The 22,426-nt window shown below is 51.4% G+C and overlaps 3 protein-coding genes across 8 annotated transcripts; 2 read left to right on the top strand and 1 right to left on the bottom strand.

Moving 5' to 3' along the window:
* The first annotated feature begins 404 nt into the window (after window positions 1–404).
* Window positions 405–6,373, top strand: Usp21 (ubiquitin specific peptidase 21). Its single transcript, XM_076548261.1, has 13 exons — window positions 405–598; window positions 1,400–2,020; window positions 2,795–2,854; window positions 3,021–3,141; window positions 3,351–3,462; window positions 3,648–3,803; window positions 4,298–4,362; window positions 4,580–4,683; window positions 4,872–4,958; window positions 5,214–5,285; window positions 5,509–5,623; window positions 5,710–5,824; window positions 6,042–6,373. The coding sequence occupies exons 2-13, from the start codon at window positions 1,421–1,423 to the stop codon at window positions 6,130–6,132; spliced, it is 1,698 nt and encodes a 565-aa protein (XP_076404376.1). The 5' UTR covers window positions 405–598; window positions 1,400–1,420; the 3' UTR covers window positions 6,133–6,373.
* Window positions 6,374–7,111: 738 nt separating this feature from the next.
* Window positions 7,112–11,350, top strand: Ppox (protoporphyrinogen oxidase). Of its 3 annotated transcripts, none has more exons than XM_006990628.4 (13): window positions 7,112–7,466; window positions 7,567–7,661; window positions 7,818–7,952; window positions 8,090–8,205; window positions 8,354–8,486; window positions 8,757–8,901; window positions 9,010–9,200; window positions 10,145–10,205; window positions 10,361–10,479; window positions 10,571–10,681; window positions 10,763–10,912; window positions 11,036–11,078; window positions 11,158–11,350. In XM_006990628.4, exons 2-13 carry the CDS (start codon window positions 7,575–7,577, stop codon window positions 11,298–11,300), a joined length of 1,434 nt encoding a protein of 477 aa, XP_006990690.1. In that variant the 5' UTR covers window positions 7,112–7,466; window positions 7,567–7,574; the 3' UTR covers window positions 11,301–11,350. The 3 variants fall into 3 exon arrangements, with proteins under 3 accessions (XP_006990690.1, XP_015864412.1, XP_042114525.1); XM_016008926.3 differs by having other exon boundaries at window positions 8,074–8,205; XM_042258591.2 differs by lacking the exons at window positions 8,354–8,486; window positions 8,757–8,901 and having other exon boundaries at window positions 7,117–7,466; window positions 8,085–8,205.
* A 97-nt stretch (window positions 11,351–11,447) lies between these two features.
* Window positions 11,448–17,716, bottom strand: B4galt3 (beta-1,4-galactosyltransferase 3). Of its 4 annotated transcripts, none has more exons than XM_006990630.4 (8): window positions 17,604–17,716; window positions 16,661–16,829; window positions 16,036–16,328; window positions 15,264–15,499; window positions 14,147–14,337; window positions 13,899–14,021; window positions 12,348–12,452; window positions 11,448–12,232 (listed from the first exon to the last, which is right to left on the bottom strand). In XM_006990630.4, the coding sequence occupies exons 3-8, from the start codon at window positions 16,292–16,294 to the stop codon at window positions 11,959–11,961; spliced, it is 1,188 nt and encodes a 395-aa protein (XP_006990692.1). In that variant the 5' UTR covers window positions 16,295–16,328; window positions 16,661–16,829; window positions 17,604–17,716; the 3' UTR covers window positions 11,448–11,958. The 4 variants fall into 4 exon arrangements, with proteins under 4 accessions (XP_006990692.1, XP_076404375.1, XP_042114528.1 ...); XM_076548260.1 differs by lacking the exon at window positions 17,604–17,716 and adding an exon at window positions 17,066–17,276; XM_042258594.2 differs by lacking the exon at window positions 17,604–17,716 and having other exon boundaries at window positions 16,036–16,305; window positions 16,661–16,811.
* Between the last annotated feature and the right edge of the window lie 4,710 nt (window positions 17,717–22,426).

Here is a 22,426-nt window from a genome sequence, read left to right as displayed (position 1 = left end):
TTACAGGTTCGGCGTTCTATGCCCACTAGGGATCTTCCATCCCTAGATGGAGTGCTAAATGCTTCTCTATTGGTTTTCGGGCTGGACCTGGACCTGCACCTGCATGCAGCATTTCCACGATGCATCCCTCTTGTTTGGAAAGAATCGCTGTTGCAAGCCCTTCCGTTATTCGGTGTTTCGGCTCTTCATCCCTGTGGACCGCATGACAGGACGAGGGGCCTTGCCCTCAGGGACTTGCAGCAATGTTTAAAGACCACCACCCGGCAGGGCCGGGAACTAGTGGTTCTAAAGTTGGCTGCGTTTCCATGGTGTCGGTCTGGGAGCCGTGGGGGCGGGCTCACGCAAGCGCCGAGGGGGTGGGTGGGAGGATTCCGAGTGTGGGCGCGCAGGCGCCTTGAGAGACTGTGAAGCCGGTGGCCGGTGGCCGGGCGGCACCAACAAAGATGGCGGTGGCCCTTGCGGCGGGAGCAAGCTGGGCAACAGCTGGGGTTAAAGCTGCAGCCCGGCCCGCGGGGAGGCTGTTCGGGGTTATGAGGGGGTGGCCCTGAGCTGGAGCTGGACCCCGGCTGGCCTCCCCCGCCGCCTCACCGGGGGGCAGGTATGGGCCGGGACGTTATGGCGGGGTGGGGTGGGGGAGCTGAGGGAGGACGGATCCAGACCCCAGAGGACGTTCACCACAAAGGGAGAGGCTCGCGGTGCCCAGCCGGGCCTGGGAGAACTGGGCTGGAAGAACAGCATTCTCGGACCGCGGGGAATATGCCGCCGGACCCCATAGCCAATCAGCGGCCTCGGCCTTTCTGCCCTCGAGGGGGGCGGACCCGGGTAAAACCCCACTGTGGTGGGAGAGGTGCAGAAATTAGGGGTCAAATAGTTCGTCCTCCAGCTCAAACCATTGCCCCTTGAGCCCAAATACCAAGTGGGAGCCCAGAACTGGAGGAGGGAGTGGATTGCAAATCACCCATTTAATCGGCTTCATTTGCAGCCCAGAGAGGCAAGGGCTGGGGTTAGAAATGATGTCTTTTGGACTGATTCCTGCATCTATGGTCCCAGGTCTGGGGCATATCTCACTTGACTAGCCAGCGATGAGGATTTTTAGGAGTTTGTGGATTATAAGGACAGCTGAGATTGGGACTACCACTGGCTCTTCAGTAAATCTGTATTCTGTAGAGGGGGTGGGGCGTGAAAGGTCAAAATGATGGGCCACTATTCAGTCATTAGTTTATTCAAGGGATACTAAGTATTTTCTTTGTGTCAAACATTGCTAAGTTCTGGGGATACAAGAACTGATTTTATGGACGTGATTCATGCCCTTGGTGCATACATGTAGAAGCCAGCTTGCATGGTAGCCTTTATCTTCTCTCTCTTCCTAATTCAAATGCTGACCCTCTGTTCTTCTCAGGTCCAGCCTGCGGTGTCCACAATGCCCCAGGCTTCTGAGCACCGCTTGGGCCGGACTCGAGAGCCACCTGTCAATGTACAGCCCCGAGTGGGAGCCAAGATACCATTTCCTCCCCGGGCCCGCAGCAAGGAGCGCCGAAACCCAGTTCCTGGGCCGAACTCCATGTTACGACCTTTGCCTCCCAGGCCAGGTCCCCCAGATGAAAGGCTCAAGAAACTGGAGCTGGGTCGGGGTCGGACCTCAAGCTCTCGTCCTAGAGGCCCCCTTCGAGCAGATCATGGGGTTCCCTTGCCTGGCTCACCACCTCCAACTGTGGCTCTGCCTCTCCCATCCCGGACCAACTTAGCCCGTTCCAAGTCTGTGAGCAGTGGGGACTTGCGTCCAATGGGCATTGCCTTGGGAGGGCACCGTGGCACTGGCGAGCTAGGGGCTGCACTGAGCCGCTTGGCACTCCGGCCTGAACCACCCACTCTGAGACGTAGCACTTCTCTCCGGCGTCTCGGGGGCTTCCCTGGTCCCCCTACCCTGCTCAGCATACGGACAGAGCCCCCTACTTCCCATGGCTCCTTCCACATGATATCTGCCCGGCCCTCTGAGCCTTTCTACTCTGAGGACAAGATGGTGAGGACTTGCCAGCACATGTGGTCTCCCTTGCTCATGTTCCTCTTGCCCTAAACTCTCTTGTCCTGATATGGCTTTCCTGTTCCCTTCTCCAAGTCCCTTTGTCAACCCCTCATTACACCGGTGGACTCTCCTCCTTTCTGAGGCCTTCTAGATATTATTTTGGGTTGTATGTGACTCTCCAACGTGGTGTGCCATTCTGGTCCCCAGGGAATTAACCGAACTATTTAGAATTCTTCTTCGGGTCCTTAGGCCCGCCCTTTTAAGGCAACTTCTCTCCTAGGACTGGGCCTAGACCTAATTAATCCCTGGGCTGAGGAGGGGCGGGGTTCGGGCACCTGGGCTGAGGAGGGGCGGGGTCCGGGCACCTACTGATGTGGTTGCCCGTTTCCTGAGCTAAGTGAACTAAGCCGCTTGCAGTTGGAGCCAGCAGGAGAGGGGGCAAGAAGGGGCCACGGGGGCAGGAGGGGGATTTGGGGGCAGTAAAGTGGGGGTGGGGAGCAGCTGGGCAACCATGCCAGTGCTCGGGGAGTTGCCTCAGGAGCTGCAGCGCCGGCTAGCTGGGCAGCGGAGTAAATGGGGAATAGGTGTGACAGCCATGGCCGAGTCTGTGGTACACTCAGCCGTGATGGGTTTGCTACTCATGACTAATGAGGTAGGAAGACCAGTTTGGGAAAGCGGGTCGGGTCGGGGCACAGATAAGGTGGGGGGAGACATTCAGCAGCATGCTACTGCAAGTGCCAGGCAGAATGTGACTGTACTCTGACCTTCTAGGCTCATCACACACTGCTTCTGGGCTCTGGTCACGTTGGTCTCCGCAATCTGGGAAATACAGTAAGAGCCATTTTCCTGTCCTTTCTCTGTAAAAAGAATGTTAAATGGTGCCGGGGGTGGAGACAACCTGCGGATTTGGGGAAGGCACGGAGGAGAGCACTGGAGCTCTCTTAAGGCTCGTGGGCACAGACTGGGAAGGTAACGACAGTCCCCGCTGCGTCCCCAGTGCTTCCTGAACGCCGTCCTCCAGTGTTTGAGCAGCACCAGGCCTCTTCGAGATTTTTGTCTTCGAAGGGACTTCCGGCAAGAGGTGCCTGGAGGAGGCCGAGCCCAGGAGCTCACGGAAGGTGGGCAGCAACTCCTGATCTTCCGTTCTCTTCCCCCACCCCCCTCAGTTCTGTCCCCCAAGGCATGTGGTTCCCAGCCCTTCAGCCTGACAGCCACACCCATTTTGCCAGTTCCTCCGTTCCGAGAGGTTCTCTAGCCACTGAATCTCCTCCTGCCTGCTCTCCTGGACACTCATCTGTGTATTCCTTCCCCACTGTCACACCAACAGCCTTTGCAGATGTGATTGGTGCCCTCTGGCACCCCGACTCCTGTGAAGCTGTGAATCCTACTCGATTCCGGGCTGTCTTCCAGAAATACGTTCCCTCCTTCTCTGGATACAGGTGGGGAAACAGAGGAGAGGCTTTCTCTCTGACCAAGTCTGGGGCTGGGGCCAAGCAGGGGTACAGCACCCTTGTTCCGAGCCTTGAGATTTTCTACACTGAGGAAGTAGGGACCCATATTTGGGCAGGGAATATGGTGTGTGGACTAAGAGGGGATCAGTTGTCCATATTCTGTCTGGCTGTAGCCAGCAGGATGCCCAAGAGTTCCTGAAGCTCCTCATGGAGCGGTTGCACCTTGAAATCAACCGACGAGGCCGCCGGGCACCACCAATCCTGGCCAGTGGTCCAGTTCCCTCTCCACCTCGCCGAGGAGGGGCTCTGCATGAAGAACCTGAATTGAGGTAAGGGTTGCTCCCCCTTGCTCTTCTCTCCAGTAGTTCTATCAGTAGCACTCAATCTTCACAGAACCGAGCTAACTGAAACTGGAAATGTAGTACCTAGGGAAGACCCTTTAGCATAGAAAAAAAAATGGCTTTGTAAGTACAAGAAAGGACGGAAGGGAGGAGGAGGGGGGAAGTGGAAGGATGCAGATAGAGGTAGAAAATAGTGTTAGGGATGTCACTAAATTGGGAAAGGAGGGGCCTTTTACAATAAAATATACCAATGGGGCTTATAGAGGAAGGATGACATTCTTCCTTTATATATATTCTTTTTTCTCTCATCTTGTATTTCCCCAGAAAGTTTCTAGAAAAAAATTACTCCTTTGACTAGAAATTTAGGGGAGGGGCTGGTATGTGGGTAGGGAACAGGGCTCTGTGGATAATTTCAATGGCTTGGGGGTACCCAGTATTACAGCCTTCTCATGGGCGCCCCCTCCCTCCCCTTGATCCGTTAGTGATGATGACCGAGCCAACTTAATGTGGAAGCGCTACCTGGAGCGAGAAGACAGCAAGATTGTGGGTATGGAATGGGGCAAAGCGGTGGGGGGTTGGGCTCGGGAGAAGAAAGAGGGAGAGCTAAGCCGGATGATGAGGATGTGACATGGTGTGGCGAGTTGGTGGCAGTGTTGAAGTTAGAAAGGCGGATCCAGCAAAGGAGTGGGAAGAGACAGGATTCCAAGAAAGCACCTTGGGCACCCAAGAGTGACTTTCTCCCCTGCCGTTTTGCTTCTGTCTAGACCTGTTTGTGGGCCAGCTGAAAAGTTGCCTCAAGTGCCAGGCCTGTGGGTATCGCTCCACGACCTTCGAGGTTTTTTGTGACCTGTCCCTGCCCATTCCCAAGGTGGGATTCCAGAGGACTCCAGGGGTGGATGGAACATGGGTTCTGTGACCCACCCCTACGTGTGGGTGGGAACTATGTGGATCTCTAAAGCAGATTTGAAGCCTGGATTATAAAAAGATAAAAGATTTTAAAAAGTGGGGGGCGGGGAATTCAGAACCTGCTGACCCTTATTTCCCCTTTTCCCCCAGAAAGGATTTGCTGGGGGCAAAGTGTCTCTGCGAGATTGTTTCAGCCTTTTCACCAAGGAAGAAGAGCTAGAGTCGGAAAATGCCCCAGTATGTGGGGGATTACAATGGCGGGGGACCTGGGGGAGTCTGTCTGGAAAAAAGGAGGTGCATGCTTCCTCAGTATAGGAATGACATGACATGTCTGGGTGTGTGTTAGGGTCTCAGATATGTCATAGTATGCCTACGCTAAAGGGGAAGGGCAAAGCAATGAGAAACATACTAAATTTATATGTGAATTGGGGTGTCAGGAAAACCAGCTGAGGCGAGAGCACGAGGACCTTACACCATTTGCTGTTTATTTAGGTGTGTGACCGGTGCCGGCAGAAAACACGGAGTACCAAAAAGTTGACAGTACAAAGATTCCCCCGAATCCTCGTGCTCCATATCCTAATCTTCAAGTTCTTATTTCTCTTAGGATATCTCCCATACATTCTGTTTCCTCACCTTCCTTGAGTTTCCCTTGGGCAAAACCTGCCACCCCAACTTTCTCCCTGCCATCTTTCAGGACCTGTTGGGGGAATGGAGGGTACTGAATTTACCCCCTGCAGCTCCCTTAGAGACCCTCAGCCCCCCCCTCCCCCAAATGCTCCTTAACCAGGGCTTAGATCTGAATCGATTTTCCACCTCCCGAGGCTCCATCAAGAAAAGTTCAGTAGGTGTAGACTTCCCATTGCAGCGACTGAGCCTAGGGGACTTTGCCAGTGACAAGGCGGGTGAGTCCGGTGGGGAGTGTCCTGAGGACCCTTGGGGAGGGGGACACAGCTCTTGAGTGTAGAAACTGAGCCGCTCTAACCCGCAGGAAGCCCCGTCTACCAGCTGTACGCCCTCTGCAACCACTCCGGGAGCGTCCACTACGGGCACTACACGGCCCTGTGCCGCTGCCAGACTGGTTGGCATGTCTACAACGACTCCCGGTGAGCACGGCCTCTTCATCAACTCCCGTCCCATCCCACTGCCGCCCTGGCGCCTTCCCCTCCTACGGGGGCCCCCAAAAGATGAGATCCTGACAAAGGGATAGGTGGAGTCTCTTCTCCTGAGCTCTGCCCCGGGTACCCTGAGGTGCAGTCTTGTGGGAAGAAGGGCGGGGAACACGCAGGAGTGACTACAGCCATTCCCCATGTCCCTTTTCAGTGTCTCCCCTGTCAGTGAAAATCAGGTGGCATCCAGTGAAGGCTACGTGCTGTTCTACCAACTGACGCAGGAGCCACCCCGGTGCCTGTGACACCGTCTTGAGCCCTGGCACCTGTGAAGACCTTTTCAATACCCTTAAGCCCCCAGGCTCCCCATTTACCTCAGAGACGTCTATTTTTGTGTCTTTTTAATCGGGGAGGGGGGGTGGTTGTAGCTCCCATTATTTTTTTTATTAAGAAGCACCCTTCCACCTTGTTTCCGGCCCCATGTACAGAGCTCACCAGGCCCTTGACCATGTACAGCCCCCAGAACCTCTGCAATCTCACTTTTTTTGTGAATAAATTTATTAAGAAAAAAGTGATGTTCGCGTTTGTGTCTGCGGTAAAGAGGGGACGGGGATCCAGAATTTGGTTCCATTGGGGCCTTTCTGGGACCCAATTCCGTCTCTGGACAGACGGGGGCGCTCTCGGAGCAGAAGGGAAAGGACGGTGATGGAGCGGGCCCCACATTTGTGCCCTAACAGTTCAGTGGTACAAGGAAGACAAACCTTGAGACTTGTGAGGCCGCGGAGAAGCCTAAAACTAGAGTGCAGGCATTGGCACGCCGGGATGTGCCGGAGAGGGGCACTGCCCCTCGAGAGCAAGGCACCCAAGAAGCCCTGTTGACAAACACGGTTCTCGTTGCCGGGCGGCCCTGGCTCCCGTAGGCCCTGACTGTTGCTAACATCAAAGAGCTGTTTATAGAGCCACCTCCCCACGGACTGGCCTCCGAGTGTCTCTCCCTCCAACCAAGGCCCATGGGGCCCTCCCTCCAGGGTTCTCCCGGCAGGCAGGCCTGGGAAGCTGGAGCTGGGGAATGCTAGCTAGCTCCCGGATTCAGCTTTCCGCTCTCTTGACCCCGGGGAAGGCAGCGCCGGGTACTGCGACTAACTCTGATTAGGCAACGAACCGGTTAACCTGTTCCACCCAGCGGACTCGGGAAGTGGCTGCTACGTCACTGCCAATTCGGCGTTTTCATTGGCGGACGTATGCAGAGCTCGCCAATCCAGAACCGGCCTCCCAGGACCCACCAATCCAGACGCGGTAATGCGCAGCGCAGCTGCGGGCCGCCAGAATGGAGTGGACGGAGAGTCGGAGGGACCCCAAAAGTTAGGGGCGGGGATACCACGCTTGAACCTGCTCACCAGCTAAGCCTGGGAAAACCGTGTGCTGCCGAACTCTGGGCCCCCGGAGGGTTTGAGCTTGGGAGATAGTGTGGGCGTGGGCCTTATCTGCACACTGACAGGAGAGACTGGTCCTAGGGCCTCTCTACCACTCATTTTCTCTGGTTCCCCCTATCTCGTGGGTAAGTCCTGGCCTCTGAACGAAGACCTGACTCTTCCACCAGCACTTACAGGCGCGCCCTGCCTTAGATGCTCACAAATCAGTAAGTGCCCAGAGGTGGGGGTACGGGACCAGTGGGGGTTTCTGCAGTGGTAAAAACAGGGTGCCTCCAGTTCTGCCGGGTTTCTCCACCTTTCCCCTAGGCCTTACAATGGGCCGGACTGTGATCGTGCTTGGTGGAGGTATCAGTGGATTGGCCGCAAGTTATCATCTGATCCGAGGCCCCTGTCCCCCTAAAGTGAGTCCCCACTAGAACCAGAGAGAGACTCTTTTGATACTCAACATTTCCAGCAAAAACTGGATAGATTTTTGTCCCGTGGAATGTGCAGCCCACTCCCCGTCCTTTTCCCGGTGCCTTTTCCCTGCACCCACAGTGTCTCACTTTTGGCGCCAGGTGATCTTAGTGGAGGGCAGCAAGCGTTTGGGAGGCTGGATCCGCTCGGTCCGAGGATCAGATGGTGCGATCTTTGAACTTGGACCTCGAGGAATTAGGCCGGCTGGAGTGCTGGGAGCCCGAACTCTGCTCCTGGTGAGCATCTTGTGGACTGTATAGGGACAGGTAGTGGAGGAGAGGTTTCCAAAGGGATCGAGTTGCAGAGGGGAAAGACATTCGTGGGGCCAGTTTCTCCTTAGTGTCTCCTCTTCCTGAGGGCTTGTGGAGAACAGGTTTCTGAGCTTGGCTTGGAGTCGGAAGTCTTGCCTGTCCGAGGGAATCACCCAGCTGCCCAGAACAGGTTCCTGTATGTCGGCGGTGCTCTGCACCCGCTACCCTCTGGCCTCAGGTAACAGCTCACCTCCTAACTGTACACCCCTTCCATTTGTTCCCTGGCAGCCTTTCCGGCCACAGGGGTTAACTGAATGAAAATAACCCCCAGGAGCTGGGAAGGTGACTCTGGGAGCTTTCTTTTCACCGTGACTTCCTCCATGCAGGGGGCTACTCCGTCCTTCACCCCCATTCTCCAAACCTCTGTTTTGGGCTGGGCTGAGGGATTTGATGAAGCCCAGGGGCAAAGAGCCTGATGAGACTGTGCACAGTTTTGCCCAGCGCCGCCTTGGACCTGAGGTGACACTACTCAGAGGGGGTCTCAAACCTCTCCCTTCCTAAATCAGCTGCTGCGTGCGTCTAGGGATGCCCTCTTTCTGTTGTTGGAATCTCTAAATCTCAGTCCTGGGAATAAATGCCTTTCTTCCCTTCCCATCCTTGTGTTACAATGGGAACACCCCCCCCCCCAACATAAACTCTCTCCTTCCCTCTCCCCTCCCAAGCAGGGGCAATGAAAATCAATCAGGGTGGCTTATTCCTTGGCCCCTCAGACCCAGTCTTATCCTTAAGGTGGCCTCTTTAGCCATGGACAGTCTTTGCCGAGGAGTGTTTGCAGGCAACAGCCGTGAGCTCAGTGTCCGCTCCTGCTTTCCCAGCCTCTTCCAAGCAGAGCAAACCCACCGGTCCATATTACTGGGGCTGCTGCTGGGGGCAGGTGAGGGGGGGGGTCCTTGGTTCAAAGGGTGAAATGTAAAGCCTGACAAAGTGAGGCACTGCATACAAGGGGTACTATTTTGACAGTATATGTTTTGCCTCCTTTTAGGACGGAGTCCACAGCCAGATTCCTCATTAATTCGTCAGGCCCGGGCTGAGCGATGGAGCCAGTGGTCACTCCGTGGAGGGCTGGAGATGTTGCCCCAGGCCCTTCACAACCACCTAACTAGGAAAGGGGTCACTGTCTTCGAAGGTCGGCCAGTCTGTGGGCTCAGCCTCCAGCCAGAAGGGCGATGGAAGGTAGGAGAACCCTCTGGAGTGTACTAAGCCTGTATCAGTGTTACTGGTTTTGTTGTCGCTGATGTTATTTTGAATATTGCACAAATATATTTAGCAAAAAGTCTCATATGAAAATGTGCACGACCCAATTTTATGCCATAAACAGGCCCTCTGGGCAGAGATGTGGACTTCTCTGCTAAACATTCCTTTCTTTAAACTTGGTCCAAGACTTTAAAACATGATGGTACTGTTTCCTCATATGACTACCATTCTAATAGTCTGTTGCCTTCTAGTTGCCATCTCTACGTACCTATCAGTCACAAAATTCATAAAGGCATCGAAGTCCTACAGTATTCCTCGGATATATCTGCCACCTTTTAATGTCTATGATAACTTCTTGTCCATAAATTCTTTCTGTTGTGGAGTGAGCAGGGAACTGAAGAAATAGCTCAACAGTTAAGAGCATATACTGCCTTTGCGGAAGACCTGGGTTCAGTTCCCAGAACCCACGTGGCTCATAACTGCCTATAATTCCAGCTCAGGGGCTCAGGCGACCTCTACTGGACTCCACAGGCACCTGCACTCATGTGCACACACTGGACTTACTGTTTTCTTGCCTTAGAGAAGCTATTTAGATATTGGCTACCTCAGGTTCCTAGGCTTTATTTGTGGGCCTTCCTCAAAAAGCCCTTAGGTATGTGAATAGTAGCGCTTGTGAGTGTCTGGGGACAGGGAAAGGACAACTCACCTTCATTGAACATTTCAGAGCAGCCACACTGGCTTCTTTCTGGACTATACAGAGGATTTTTGTTGTTCAGATGATACTGTCATTCATATTCTTTATCCTGGGTCAACATCCAGACTTTCCTGTTTCTTGGGTACCTGGGAAACTAAGAGTGAGGCTGCAAATCTCACTTAACTGTAAAGTCCTCATAACACCCTATCTCTCAAATGTTATCACTCAGGTGTCTCTAGGGGACAGCAGTCTGGAGGCTGACCACATTATTAGTGCCATTCCAGCTGCAGGTAATGGAATAGTCCCTCCCTTTCCCTAACCATCAAGAAGCAATAGTATGCCTTCCTGTGCCAGCAGGGCCATATTGGGTTCCTGAACTGGTCATCCCTGAGGGATTCCTATAGACAAAGCTAGCCTAGTATGAATGCCTCTGCCTGATCCCCAGTGCTCAGCAAGCTGCTCCCTGCTGAGGCTGCACCTCTTGCTCGTGTCCTGAGTACCATCACTGCTGTGTCTGTCGCTGTGGTGAATCTACAGTACCAAGGAGCTTGTCTGCCGGTTCAGGTATGAGAATGGGAAGGAGGAAAAGGAGGGGAGACAGAGGCTCAGTGAGAGCCCTTCTTCCCTCCTGATTCACAGGCATCTTCCTCTCCAGGGATTTGGACATTTGGTGCCATCATCAGAAGACCCAACTGTCCTGGGGATCGTGTATGACTCAGTTGCTTTTCCTGAGCAGGATGGGAACCCTCCATGCCTCAGAGTAACTGTGAGAGAAGCTTATGGTGGGGTTTCCTCTGTGCCTTAGCGCAGGCAAGTGCAGGATGGTCAATGCTGTATTTCCTCACAGGTGATGCTGGGAGGCTACTGGTTAGAGAGACTAGAAGCCGATGGCCATGACCTGTCTCCAGAGCTGTTCCAACAGCAAGCACAGGAAGCAGCTGCCACGCACTTAGGGCTGAGGGAGCGGCCGAGTTACTGCCTGGTCCATTTACACAAGGTGAGCTGAGATAAACTCTTATTAGTTCCCCGTCGAAAGCAAGAACTAACGTGCTTATCAGTAGGTCAGCCAAGGCCTTGGAAACCAGCAATAAACTTTCCCTTACACCTTATCTCTCCCTAGAACTGTATCCCTCAGTATACACTAGGCCACTGGCAAAAACTAGGTAAGTTGGGGAAGCGGCTGGGCTGAGGAAGTCAGACCCCAGCTACATAGCATTCCTTTCATCCTCCCTTGCCTTTCAGAGTCAGCTCTGCGTTTCCTGACTGCTCAAAGGTTACCCCTGACTTTGGCTGGAGCTTCCTATGAGGGGGTCGCTGTCAATGATTGTATAGAGAGTGGGCGCCAGGCAGCACTCGCTGTCCTGGGCACAGAATCTAACAGCTGATCTCCCCCCCCCCCCTTTCCGCTCATGAAAATAAAACTTGCTGGAACTTGGTCTTGCTTTTCTGTCAACCTCCAGGCTCATTGGGGCTGGGGTTGGGAGGGGGGGTGAGGATAAAGTGGTCTGGCATACAGAAAACACGAGCAAAGGTGAGACTAAGTCCTTTATTAGAAAAGGTATCAAAATCCCAGCCCCCTGGGCCAAGACCACAGGAGCTACTCCAGCACGGGCAGGAAATGCCCTGGTAGGGGCTTCCTCCACCAGAACAGCTTCTTGGGAACCATAAATAGAATAAATATTCACAGAGGTCCCAGGAGAAGCCAGGTCACTCTTGGAAAGGAGTGACATCCATGGACGAGGAAGGGGCTTGGGGTCCTGCCCTGCGCCTGCCTACCCCGGGGGCCGGGGACTCCTAGGATTCGTCACATAAAATGACATCAAGGATTCACAGTCATAAGCCCTGACAGGTGGCCCCTAGAAAGAGGAACCTCCAGGTCTAGAGGAGCCCAGCTCCAGTCTAACAGTGAGGAGAGGTCCCTGCCCCCCAGCACAGCACTAGGGTTTAGTTCCCTCACATCCCTCCGAAAGCAGTGAGGAGCAGAGGGCGTGGGGAACACGACCCCTCTGGTTCGGTTTCATGATTAAAGTGGACAGAGAAGAATCAGTGTGAACCGTGGGGAGCTGTGTGGTTGGCAGTAGGCAGAGGACCAGGCCTCGCTGGGGGCCGGCGATGCAGCATCTCTTGTCGGAAGGCCTGGGAGGAACCCGGTGGGTATCGGGGACCAGAGGGAGCCCGAGGACCTCGAGGGTCAGTCCCAATGTCTGCAGTGATGTTGGTATAGAGAGGACCCAGCTCTCTAGCCAGCAACTGGTATGTCAGTGAATTCATTCCATCTTGTGTCCAAGAATTCTGGGTACGGACCAGGAGGTCAAATCTGAGGGTTAAAGGTTTAAGACTAAGATCTAAAAGGCACAGTCTGGGACTTAGGGGCATTTAGGAGTTTGCTGAAGAGAGGAAGACTGGGACCCCAGCAACCATTCCCTTCCTACCTGTGGGGGTTTTCCTCATTGCCTTTATCGCCTCTGTGCTTCACCATCTTATAGTGCCCCACAGAGGTGGGGGGTCGGGAGATCTTCATCCCAGCCAGGCGAACCCTATGAGAGAAGGGAAGGAGTCTTGGAGGAGCTAGAATGGAAAAAAAGTTGCTGGCAGGTAAATGAGAAAAGTAAAGACCATCAAGGAAGCGATGACATCTGCCTGGACACAGAGTAATGATGTCTGCCTGGCAAGAACAGAAAAATCAAATAAATAAAAACTGCCAAGTATGAGAAGGCCGGGGAAGATCAAATAGAAGAAAATGAAGTTCTCAGGCAGATCTAAGTCCGCAGGGCCCAATGCCAGGAGCCCTGGGGCCTTACAAGAACTGGCAGAGGTAGATAGGTCACTTTCAGACCTTTTTAAATGGCTCCTAGCAGTTGCCCTTGGAGTCTTGGGAGGACAGAGAAAGGGGCCATTTTGTCTAAAGCACAGAAATGGCAGACCCAAACTCAGCCATCTCTGCCTCTTCCCCTTTGGGCATTGAAAGTGGGGCTTACATATGTGAAACACACACGTGACCACTGAGCTGCACCCCCTAGCCCAGCAAGTCTTACTTAGAAATAGTGTCTAAGCTCCCCCACTCCTTTCTAGCTGCTGCCCTGTGTAAAAGAGAAGAACAGAGGCAGACAGGTGATCAGGACCTTAAAGAAGCCCCAGACTGAAACACAGAAGCAAGAGGGGAGGTACTCTGACAAGGAACTGAAAAAAATACATCTAGAATTATTTTCAGGGTATAAAACACACACACACACACACACACACACACACACACACACACCACACACACACCACACACACACACACACACACACACACACACACACACACACACACACAGATGAGAATTCACATAAAGATGTCATTACAGGGGACATAAGGGGAGGCAATGGATCCAGCATGCCAAGCTCAAATACACTGCACACGAAACTGGTTCACTGGAGGCTAAAGGTAAGAATGTTTCACATGCTAAGAAATGAGGTGGCATTATGTCAATCATCCTCTCCATCTTTATTTCCTTTTAAGAAAGGAAGGAAGGAAGGAAGGAAGGAAGGAAGGAAGGAAGGAAGGAAGGAAGAAAGAAAGAAAGAAAGAAAGAAAGAAAGAAAGAAAGAAAGAAAGAAAGAAAGGAAGAAAGAAAGAAAGAAAGAAGGAAAAAGAAAGAAAGAAAAAAGTGATTCTGGGCTATATGGAGCAGAATCCTTCTCCCCCATTCTCACAGAAGTAGTCTCTATGTAAGCCTATCAGAATGAAGAACTAACCTGTCTTTAGGCCCCTTCCTGAGATCTAGAATTCCGTATTTCCAGGTGATCTGACCTCTTTTCCCAAGAATATAATCAACCAGGTCTATCTAGAAAACGGGAATCTGACAGAATGGGCAGCAGTGGGCAGAGCCTGTCCTGGGTAGACTAAGGTCAACGGAAAGGATTGGGCTCAGTGCAGAACCAGGAAGTTAAAGATCTGTGTTGAAAGACTGTGGCCAGGGTTTGGGAAAGAAGTCTGACCTGGTGGCGATGTCATCATCCTCACCACCCCAGCCCCAATATTCATTGGGGAAGCCGTTCATCTTCAGGTACTGGTCAGGAGTGAGGGCCGAAACCCCACCGAAGTACTGAGGGTACGGGAGGCTAAGGAGAAAAAGATCCTCGTAGTTCACAAATTTAGAGCATCAACCCTACCCACCATCCCCTTAGCTCTCATCCTCCTGCAAGGCTGGTCTCCCTGCTTTCTAGTACCCTTCTATGCCCTCTACCTGTATCCAAACTTGTTCATGGCAACAGCAACATGGCGAGGTCCCCGGGGGTCGCACACATAGAGGTTATGGTCATTTTCTGGAAGGAGGTCCACATCATGTAAGAACAAGCAGTCCCATTCTTCATCACGCAGGGCTTCCCGCACCCCAACATTCAGGAGTTTGGCTCTGTTAAACGTTCCATTTCCAGCCTGGAAGGTAACAAAGGGGACCAGGCTATGCATGGAGAAAGTAGGCAGCATGCATGCTGAAGGAAAAAGAGGACCATCGAAGCGGCATATGGGGCCGGCCCAGAGAAGGGAGAACAAGATGAACAGCTGAGCCCGTTGGTACCTGACTGTAATTCCAGCACTCGGGAGACCGAGGCAGGAAGATCTGGAGTAGACTAGAAACAAAACAGGGACTAGAGATGGGGCTCAGTCGGTAGAAGCTTATCCAGCTATCATTAAGGCCTGGGCAAAGTCGCCAGCACCAAACCAAGTATGGTAGCATGGGCCTGTAATCTCAGCAGTGGGAAGGTGGATGCAGGAGGATCCGAAGTTAAAGGTCATCCTCAGCTACATAGTAAATTCTGAGGCCAGCCTGGGCTACATGAGACCCTATCTCAAAAAATAAAACAAATACATATTTGTTTTGCACATACATATAGGCAGGCAAAATACACATAAATAAATTAGTTTTTAAAAAATTGCAGAACTAGTATTTTAGCTCATCCTTGGCCAATTCCAAATTTGCAAAAGCCACAACAAAAGAAAAATCATAGAAAAATACAGGAGAGTAGGAATACCCTACCAGAATAGGGAAACAGACCTAACAGAATAAGCATGGAACTAACGAAGTTGACCAGCAAGGCTTCTCCATTATCTATTGTCTGATCCTCTTAACAATTATCCCACAGACCCATTAGATGAGAGAAGAGGCATTTATTTGAGGGTTCCTGAACATCAAAGAAAGAGTAAAGAGCTGGGCAGCGGTGGCTCACATCTTTAATCCCAGTACTTGGGGGGCAGAGGCAGGTGGATTTCTGTAAATCTGAGGCCAGCCTGGTCTACAGAGTGAATTCCAGGAAAGCCAGAGTAACCCTGTCTCAAAAGAATAGGCTGGAAAGTGGGGTTACCTGGTGGATGACATAGATGCCATATGCAAGCTGCTGGCGCTGTAGGAAGGGGTGCAGGTGATAGAGCAGCAGCCGCAGGTGGTGCTCCCGGGCACGGTGGGGCACGATTATGGCCGTCCGGGAGCGTGGCTCACATTCCGCAGGACGGTACCGGCCCCCTGGCTCCACCCGGGGATTCCGCTCCACAATCTCGGCGAGCGATGGCACTGGGCTAAACGATACTGACACGGGACCCACTGTTGGTAGGAAACGGCAAGTTCAGCAATCGGAGGCACAAGGAGGACATGGGTAGCAGAATCTGAGAACACCTCTGGCCAAAAAGCCTGATTCTGGGCTCACTTCCCCAAGGGCTCACTCATAAATCTACCAAGCCTTGGATTTCCCTCATTAAAGGCAGCTCCACAAAGCCTAAAGCCACAGGCAGGCTCCTTACCTTCAACTACTTACTTTCTTATTTTAGGGTTTCTAGATAACTCTCTCTTGTCCCACACTGAAGCTACAGGAGAAGAGCACAAGGACTTCTACCTAATAAAGCCAAGACTCATCTACAAGAGAAGTTATTCCTACCCTGGGGGCATGAAGAGCTCATAAAATGGGCACTCGGTGGAAAGCTTGTGACCCAAGAGCCTAATCTGCCCTCTGAATTCACAGGCCACTCTCTCAACATCAGGCCACCTTAGAGCCCATTAATCTAAGTCTCAGTTCATGCCAACCCAAGACTCCCTGGCCCCACACCTTGTTCTCTTCTTCACCTTCTTGCCTCTGTACTCACCTAAGAAAGGAGATCTCTCTGGACAGTAAGGCAGAGCTTGAGCTGGGAGAGCCCCTGCGGCTCCAGGGGCCCCGGGCAGGTGACTGAGGTTAGTATAGACATCATGGGGATGAGAATAATCAAACGTTGGGCCCTGGTCCCGGCCAAAGAGGGCACTAAGGCTTCGGAAGCCCCCTAGTGACAGATACATCATAACTGCCAGCTGGGAGCCCACAAGCAGGGCCAGTGTGCAGGGCCTCTCCAGCAGCCTCCGCAACATCCTGCCGAGGGCTAAGGAGAGAGGGAAGGAATTTCTGGAAGCCAACAGGGAGGGAGAGAGCATGCCAGCAGAGACATCAGCAGGGAGAAAGTGGTGCCGGGGAGAGGAAGAAAAACAGGCAGAGAACAAAGTCACAATAAGGAACACAGCTATAATCAAACAAGGGGGGAAAAAAACAAACCCAGAAGGTAACCAACCACGAGCAGTCCGTATACAGATCACTAAAGCTCAGGTTTCATTTTCATCCACTTCACCCGCTTTCAGTCTCCACCCTCAAGAAAGCTTACATCATTCAAGTCCCAAGTCCATTTCAGAAGTTTTTAAGAGTCCCTCCAGTCTTACAAAAGAACAGACACACACACACACCTGTGTTCAGGCTGTCTTCTTCCGGATCATGGGGGCTCCAGGAGGTCCCCGGGGAGCAGAGATGTGAGGCATTATCTAAAATTGGAACTGGCACGGAAGACAGAAAAAGGCATTCCAACAGCCAATCTGGGACCAGCGGGAACAGAAGCGATCAAGGAGAACCAGTCACCTGTACAGCAGAGATCAAGATCAGGAAGAAACAACTTTCCCATCACGGGAAGTGCGGGGGGGAAAGTGATTGGAAAAAGAAAAGACGCCAGGTCAAGTCTCTCTCGGGCTACCTGCCGTGGTATCAGGTCTGTCCCTCACCCTCTACTCCAACAAAACGAGTTTGTTCGGGGAGTGGTGGACAGGGAAATGAATGGAGGCCAAACTATTCAAGAGGCAAGGCAGTTGTGACAGTACCTTGGAGTGGCCTAGAAAACAGAGTAAAACAGGAAACGGGTTCTTTCTGTTCTTCACGTCCCAGGGAGCGCCTCCGCAGGTGCAGGGTGCATGACCACCTGGGAGCTGCGTGCAAGCAAGCAACCCCGGAGCGTGGCCCAGAGAAGGGTGGGGTGGTGTCCTCTACCTTTTCCACCTTTCTCCAAGCCTCGTGGGGGTGGAAAGGAGAGGTCTAGGTGAACGGAGAGGGAGGGGCAGGGCAGAGTCGGCCCAGGACACCAGGGCCGGCTCACCTGGAAGGGCGTGGCCAGCGCTGTGCGCGCGCGGGGGATGGGGATCAGAACCTCATTCTTTGCGGGCACGCCCATCCCACCAATCTTTTGGGTTTGTCCCTGCCGTGCAACGTGAAGGCAACCGGCCCGCGTCCACATTTCCACCCGAGACCCTGTCTATGCTCAATCTGGATTTCCAGCCTTTGCTCAGAACTTCTCCTCCCCACCCCCGACCTCCCGAACCGTTCTCCGAGGATTCTCTCTCCAAGGTCCCAAGCCCACCCTACCTGGTCTGCTCCCCGTCGTCACCGCCACTCGGACGGCCGGGCAGGTATCGCCGCCGCCATCTTGGAAGCGGGCGCTGGGGGCGGGGCCCGCGTCACGGGGCGGAGCCTCTGGCGGGCAGGCGCAGGGGCCCGGTACCGCCTAGCCTGCTAGCCCCGTGGCCGGTCACCTGCACCGCCCAGAGGCTCGGTAAGGTCGCAGAGGAGTCCCAGACCCCGGCGCTTCCTCTCCACCTTAGTCTCCTAACGGGGTTCCACTGCTCACCTCAGGGCGCAGCAGCTCAAAGCCCTTGTTTCTCAGTAGGGCGGAGAACCAGTGTCTGATGCATCGGACGACCTCACCCCAGGGTAGGCTGAGCCCTCTTCCCCAGGGTGTCAACGGCGCCCCCTGTAGCCTAGTGCTACTTAGTTTCTCTCTGAGGTTACTGTAACGCATTTGTATCCGCAAGGTATTATCGCACAGGCCTTGAAATGCAAAGTTGGTTAACAATGAAACAGAGCGTGTGGACGGAAAGGCAGAGTCGGCTATGATGTAAATATGCTTTCCTAGGTAGTAGACTAAATTAGACGCTACAACGATGTGCAAGATATTTTAATCCTGTGGCTTCTACCAGCCCGTAGCTTATTGTTTCTTAGAAGCAAATGTTCAGGCCAAGGAAACAATAAAAGACCAATTATGTACGGTGTTTGCCTCAAAAAGCGCACTGTCTCCTGTGTGTGTTGGGGGTGGGGGGAGAGGGCGGGTAACCAACTATAGTGCAGTGATCATGATGACCCAAAAGGACACCTCGTTCACATGTGGCTATCCTGGGCAAGCTTCTCAAAATTAGTCATGTCTAACGGGAAGCCTGAAGGACTTGTCTACAGCATATCTTGCTTTAAACATTGTTTTCATGAAAGTTATCTTACAACTTCGTATAGGTGAGTAACCTGCATGAAATTCTGTCTAGTAAACACCACTTGGAGAAAAAAAACCAAAACAAGTATTTGTCTCTATTTTCTCATTCAATTTTTTTCCCCCCCGACACAGGGTTTCTCTGTGTAGCTTTGCGCCTTTTCCTGGAACTCACTTGGTAGTCCAGGCTGGCCTCGAACTCACAGAGATCCGCCTGGCTCTGCCTCCCAAGTGCTGGGATTAAAGGTTTGCGCTGCTGCCACCCTGCCAGCAGAAGCAGCAGGAGGTAGGATTCTCTTCTTATCCAAATATTAGACAAATTCTGCTCGGCTAGGCCCTCTTTTGAACTAGATCTTATCTTTGGCCCTATCCTGGTCCTGCCCAGTTTTAGCCAAAAAGAATCCTGCCAAACCAGGTAAGCAAGAGTCGTACCACCATCCCCTTGATACCTGATCACCCCCATCTGCCTTCAGGTCAGTTTGCCGAGGACCCCTCTATTTGTGATGTCATTTTGAGGCCAAACACAGACTCATTTGACTCACTGTCAAATTCCCACAACCCTGTTCTTCCTGCCTCCCTCATCTTTTCCCTCTTACAGTCATCCTGAATGAAGTCTCTCTTACTGCCCCAAGTGTCAGAATATAGAAAGCATGGATGCTGAGATTGGACTGAAGCACTCAGCAGGAGGTGAAATATTCTAAGCACGGGAAAGTAAGATGAGGGGCGACAGGTAAAAGCACTTGATGCCAAACCCAAAGACCTGAATTCGATTCCCGAAAACCACTGGTAGGGGAGAACTGACTCCCACAGGATATTCTCTGAGTCCACACATATACACACATTTACACACATGTGCTCACACATATATACACAATCAGTCAATCAATCAATAAATGTGAAAAAAATGGAAAGACTGTAAACCACTTAAAAAGAGTGTAGAGCAGAGGATGTAGGTCAATGGTGGATCACCACAATTCTTAATGCCATGGTTTTATCTGGAGGGCAAGAAAAAGGCATGAAATTGCTCTGCTCAGAATGTTTCTCTGATGGAGAGGTGGAGCATTTTTTTTGTTTTGTTTTTTGTTTGTTTGTTTGTTTGTTTTTGAGACAGGGTTTCTCTGTGTAGTTTTGGTGCCTGTCCTGGATCTCGCTCTGTAGACCAGGCTGGCCTCAAACTTACAGAGATCCACCTGGCTCTTCCTCTTGAGTGCTAGGATTAAAGGCATGTGCCACCACCGCCCTGCTGATGTGGAGCATTATTAAAGTGGTCAAGGTTGGAACTAGATCTCCATCTCAGTGGTTATTTGTTTAGCCTTGGCAAAAAGTAGAAAGACAAGAGTCAAGAAGGCCACGTAGGCAGTTACTGTAGAAATCAACTCTGAGATAAAGCTTATGCAAATAATGTATTATTAGAGCCAGAGAGAAGACTCAGTGGTTAAGAGCACTCATTGCTCTTATAGGAGACCCGGGCTTGATGCTCAGCAGCTTTACACAGCAGCTCACAATCTTCTGTAATTCTAATACCAGGGATCCAATATCCTATTCTGGCTCCCAAGGACACTAGACATATATGTGGTACACGTATATACATGCAAGCAAAACACTCACACACATAGTTAAATCTTTTTGTTAAAAATAATATGAGTGACTGGATGTTGTGGTACATGCCTTGGCTAGCCTGGAGCTTACTTATGTAGACCAGGCTGGCCTCACCTGCCTCTGCCTCCTTAGCACTGGTTTGTTTTGTCTTTTTGAAACAGGTAGTACCATCTGGTCTGGTACTCATAGCAATCATTCTGCCTCAAGCTCTCAAGTTCTGAGGGATTATAGGCATGAGCCACCACATCTGGCAGATAGGGTTCAATACTTTCTTTTTTTTTAATCTATTTATTTTTATTTTATGAGCTTTAGTATTTTGCCTGCATGAATGGCTGTGTAAGGGTGTCAGGTTCCCTGGAGTTACAGACAGTTGTGAGCTGCCATGTGGGTGCTGGGAATTGAACCCCAATCTTCTGGAAGAGGAGTCAGTGCTCTTAACCACTGAGCCATCTCTCCAGCCCTGGGTTCTGTTCTTTCAAAAACTAACCTTCATGATCTTTCCTTGCTTGGCGTGTGTGTGTGTGTGTGTGTGTGTGTGTGTGTGTGTGTGTGTGTGTGTGTAGTGGTACATGTGTGTGCATGTATGTGGAAGCTATAAGTCAGCTTTGGGCGTTGTTCTTTGGGAGCTGTTCACCTTGCTGTTCTTTTTTTTTTTTTTAAAGATTTATTTATTTACTATATACATACAGTCTTCTGTCTTACACATATCCATGCAAGCCAGAAGAGGGCACCAGATCTCATTACAGATGGTTGTGAGCCACCATGTGGTTGCTGGGAATTGAACTCAGGACCTTTGGAAGAACAAGCAGTGCTCTTAACCTCTGAGCCATCTCTCCAGCCCCGACCTTGCTGTTCTTTTAGATATGTTTATTTCTTTTTAATTTTTTAGATTCAATTATTTTATTTTGTGTGTATGAATATTTTCTCTTTATGTATGTATGTGTACCACACACATGCCTAGTACCCACAGCAAACCAGTAGAGGGTGTTGGAACCCCTGGAACTGGAGTTACAGGTGGTTGTGAGCTGCAGTGTTGGGGGGCTGGGAGCTAAACCTGGTCTTCAAGAGCGGCAAGTATTTTAAACCACTGAGCCATCTCTTCAGCCCTTCACTTAGTCTTTTGAGACCAGATCTAGAACCTGAGATTTGCTGCTTTTTTTAAAAAAATATTTTTTTAAGATTTATTTATTTATTATGCATACAGAAGAGGGTGCCAGATCTCATTACAGATGGTTATGAGCCACCATGTGGGTGCTGGGAATTGAACTCAGGACCTCTGGAAGAACAGTCGGTGCTCTTAACCTCTGAGCCATCTCTCCAGCCCCAAGATTTGCTACTTAGGCTAGGTGGGCTGGCTAGCTACTCTCAGAGAGCCTGTTCCCACCTCTGTTCTAGGGTTACAAGTACACTGTGGCATGCACTTCACCAACGGAACTGCTTCAGACCCGTTTTCTTTTTTTCTTTCTTTTCTTCTTCTTCTTCTTCTTCTTCTTCTTCTTCTTCTTCTTCTTCTTCTTCTTCTTCTTCTTCTTCTTCTCCTCCTTCTCCTCCTCCTCCTCCTCCTCCTCCTCCTCCTCCTCCTCCTTCTTCTGTTTGTTTTTTGGTTTTGGAAGCAGTTTTTCTCTGTAGCCCTGGCCATCCTGGAACTCACTTTGTAGATTAGCCTGGCCTCAAACCCAGAGATCTGCCTGCCTCTGCCTTCTGAGTGCTGGGATTAAGGGCATGAACTTACATAGCCTAGGCTGGCCTCGAATTCCTGGCAAGTCTCCTGCCTCAACTTTCTGAGTGCAAGAATTATAGTAATGTACCACCACACCCAGCAGGATTTTTTTTAAAGACTTATTTATTTATTTTATGTATATGAGTGCTCTATCTGCATGTATGCCTTAATGCCAGAAGAGGGCATCAGATCCCATTATAGATGGTTGTAAGCCACCTTGTGGTTGCTGGGAATTGAACTCAGAACCTCTAGAAGAACATCCAATGCTCTTAACCCCTGAGCCATCCCTCCAGCCCTGACCCCGCCCCACCCCAAGCAGGATTTTTTACCTTATTCTTGAGACTCATTTTCCTGATCTCTCTCCTCTCTCCTCTTCCTCCTTCTTCTCTTCATCCTCCTCCTCTTCTTCTCCCCCCTCCACCTCTCTCTCACTCTTGTGAATATTTGCATATACATTATCAAGAGAATGTGCCTAACATGTCTCTGTCAGGGTGTGTATGTGTGTGTGTGTGTGTGTGTGTGTGTGTGTGTGTAAGATGTGTGTCACTGTTTTTGAGAATTCATGAGGCCTTTTGTTAGTTGAAGACTATAAAGGATGCTTAAATATACTTC

This window comes from Peromyscus maniculatus, chromosome 11 (assembly GCF_049852395.1).
Source record: "Peromyscus maniculatus bairdii isolate BWxNUB_F1_BW_parent chromosome 11, HU_Pman_BW_mat_3.1, whole genome shotgun sequence".
Lineage (NCBI taxonomy): Eukaryota > Metazoa > Chordata > Mammalia > Rodentia > Cricetidae > Peromyscus > Peromyscus maniculatus.
This window is presented reverse-complemented; position numbering and strand designations above follow the sequence as displayed.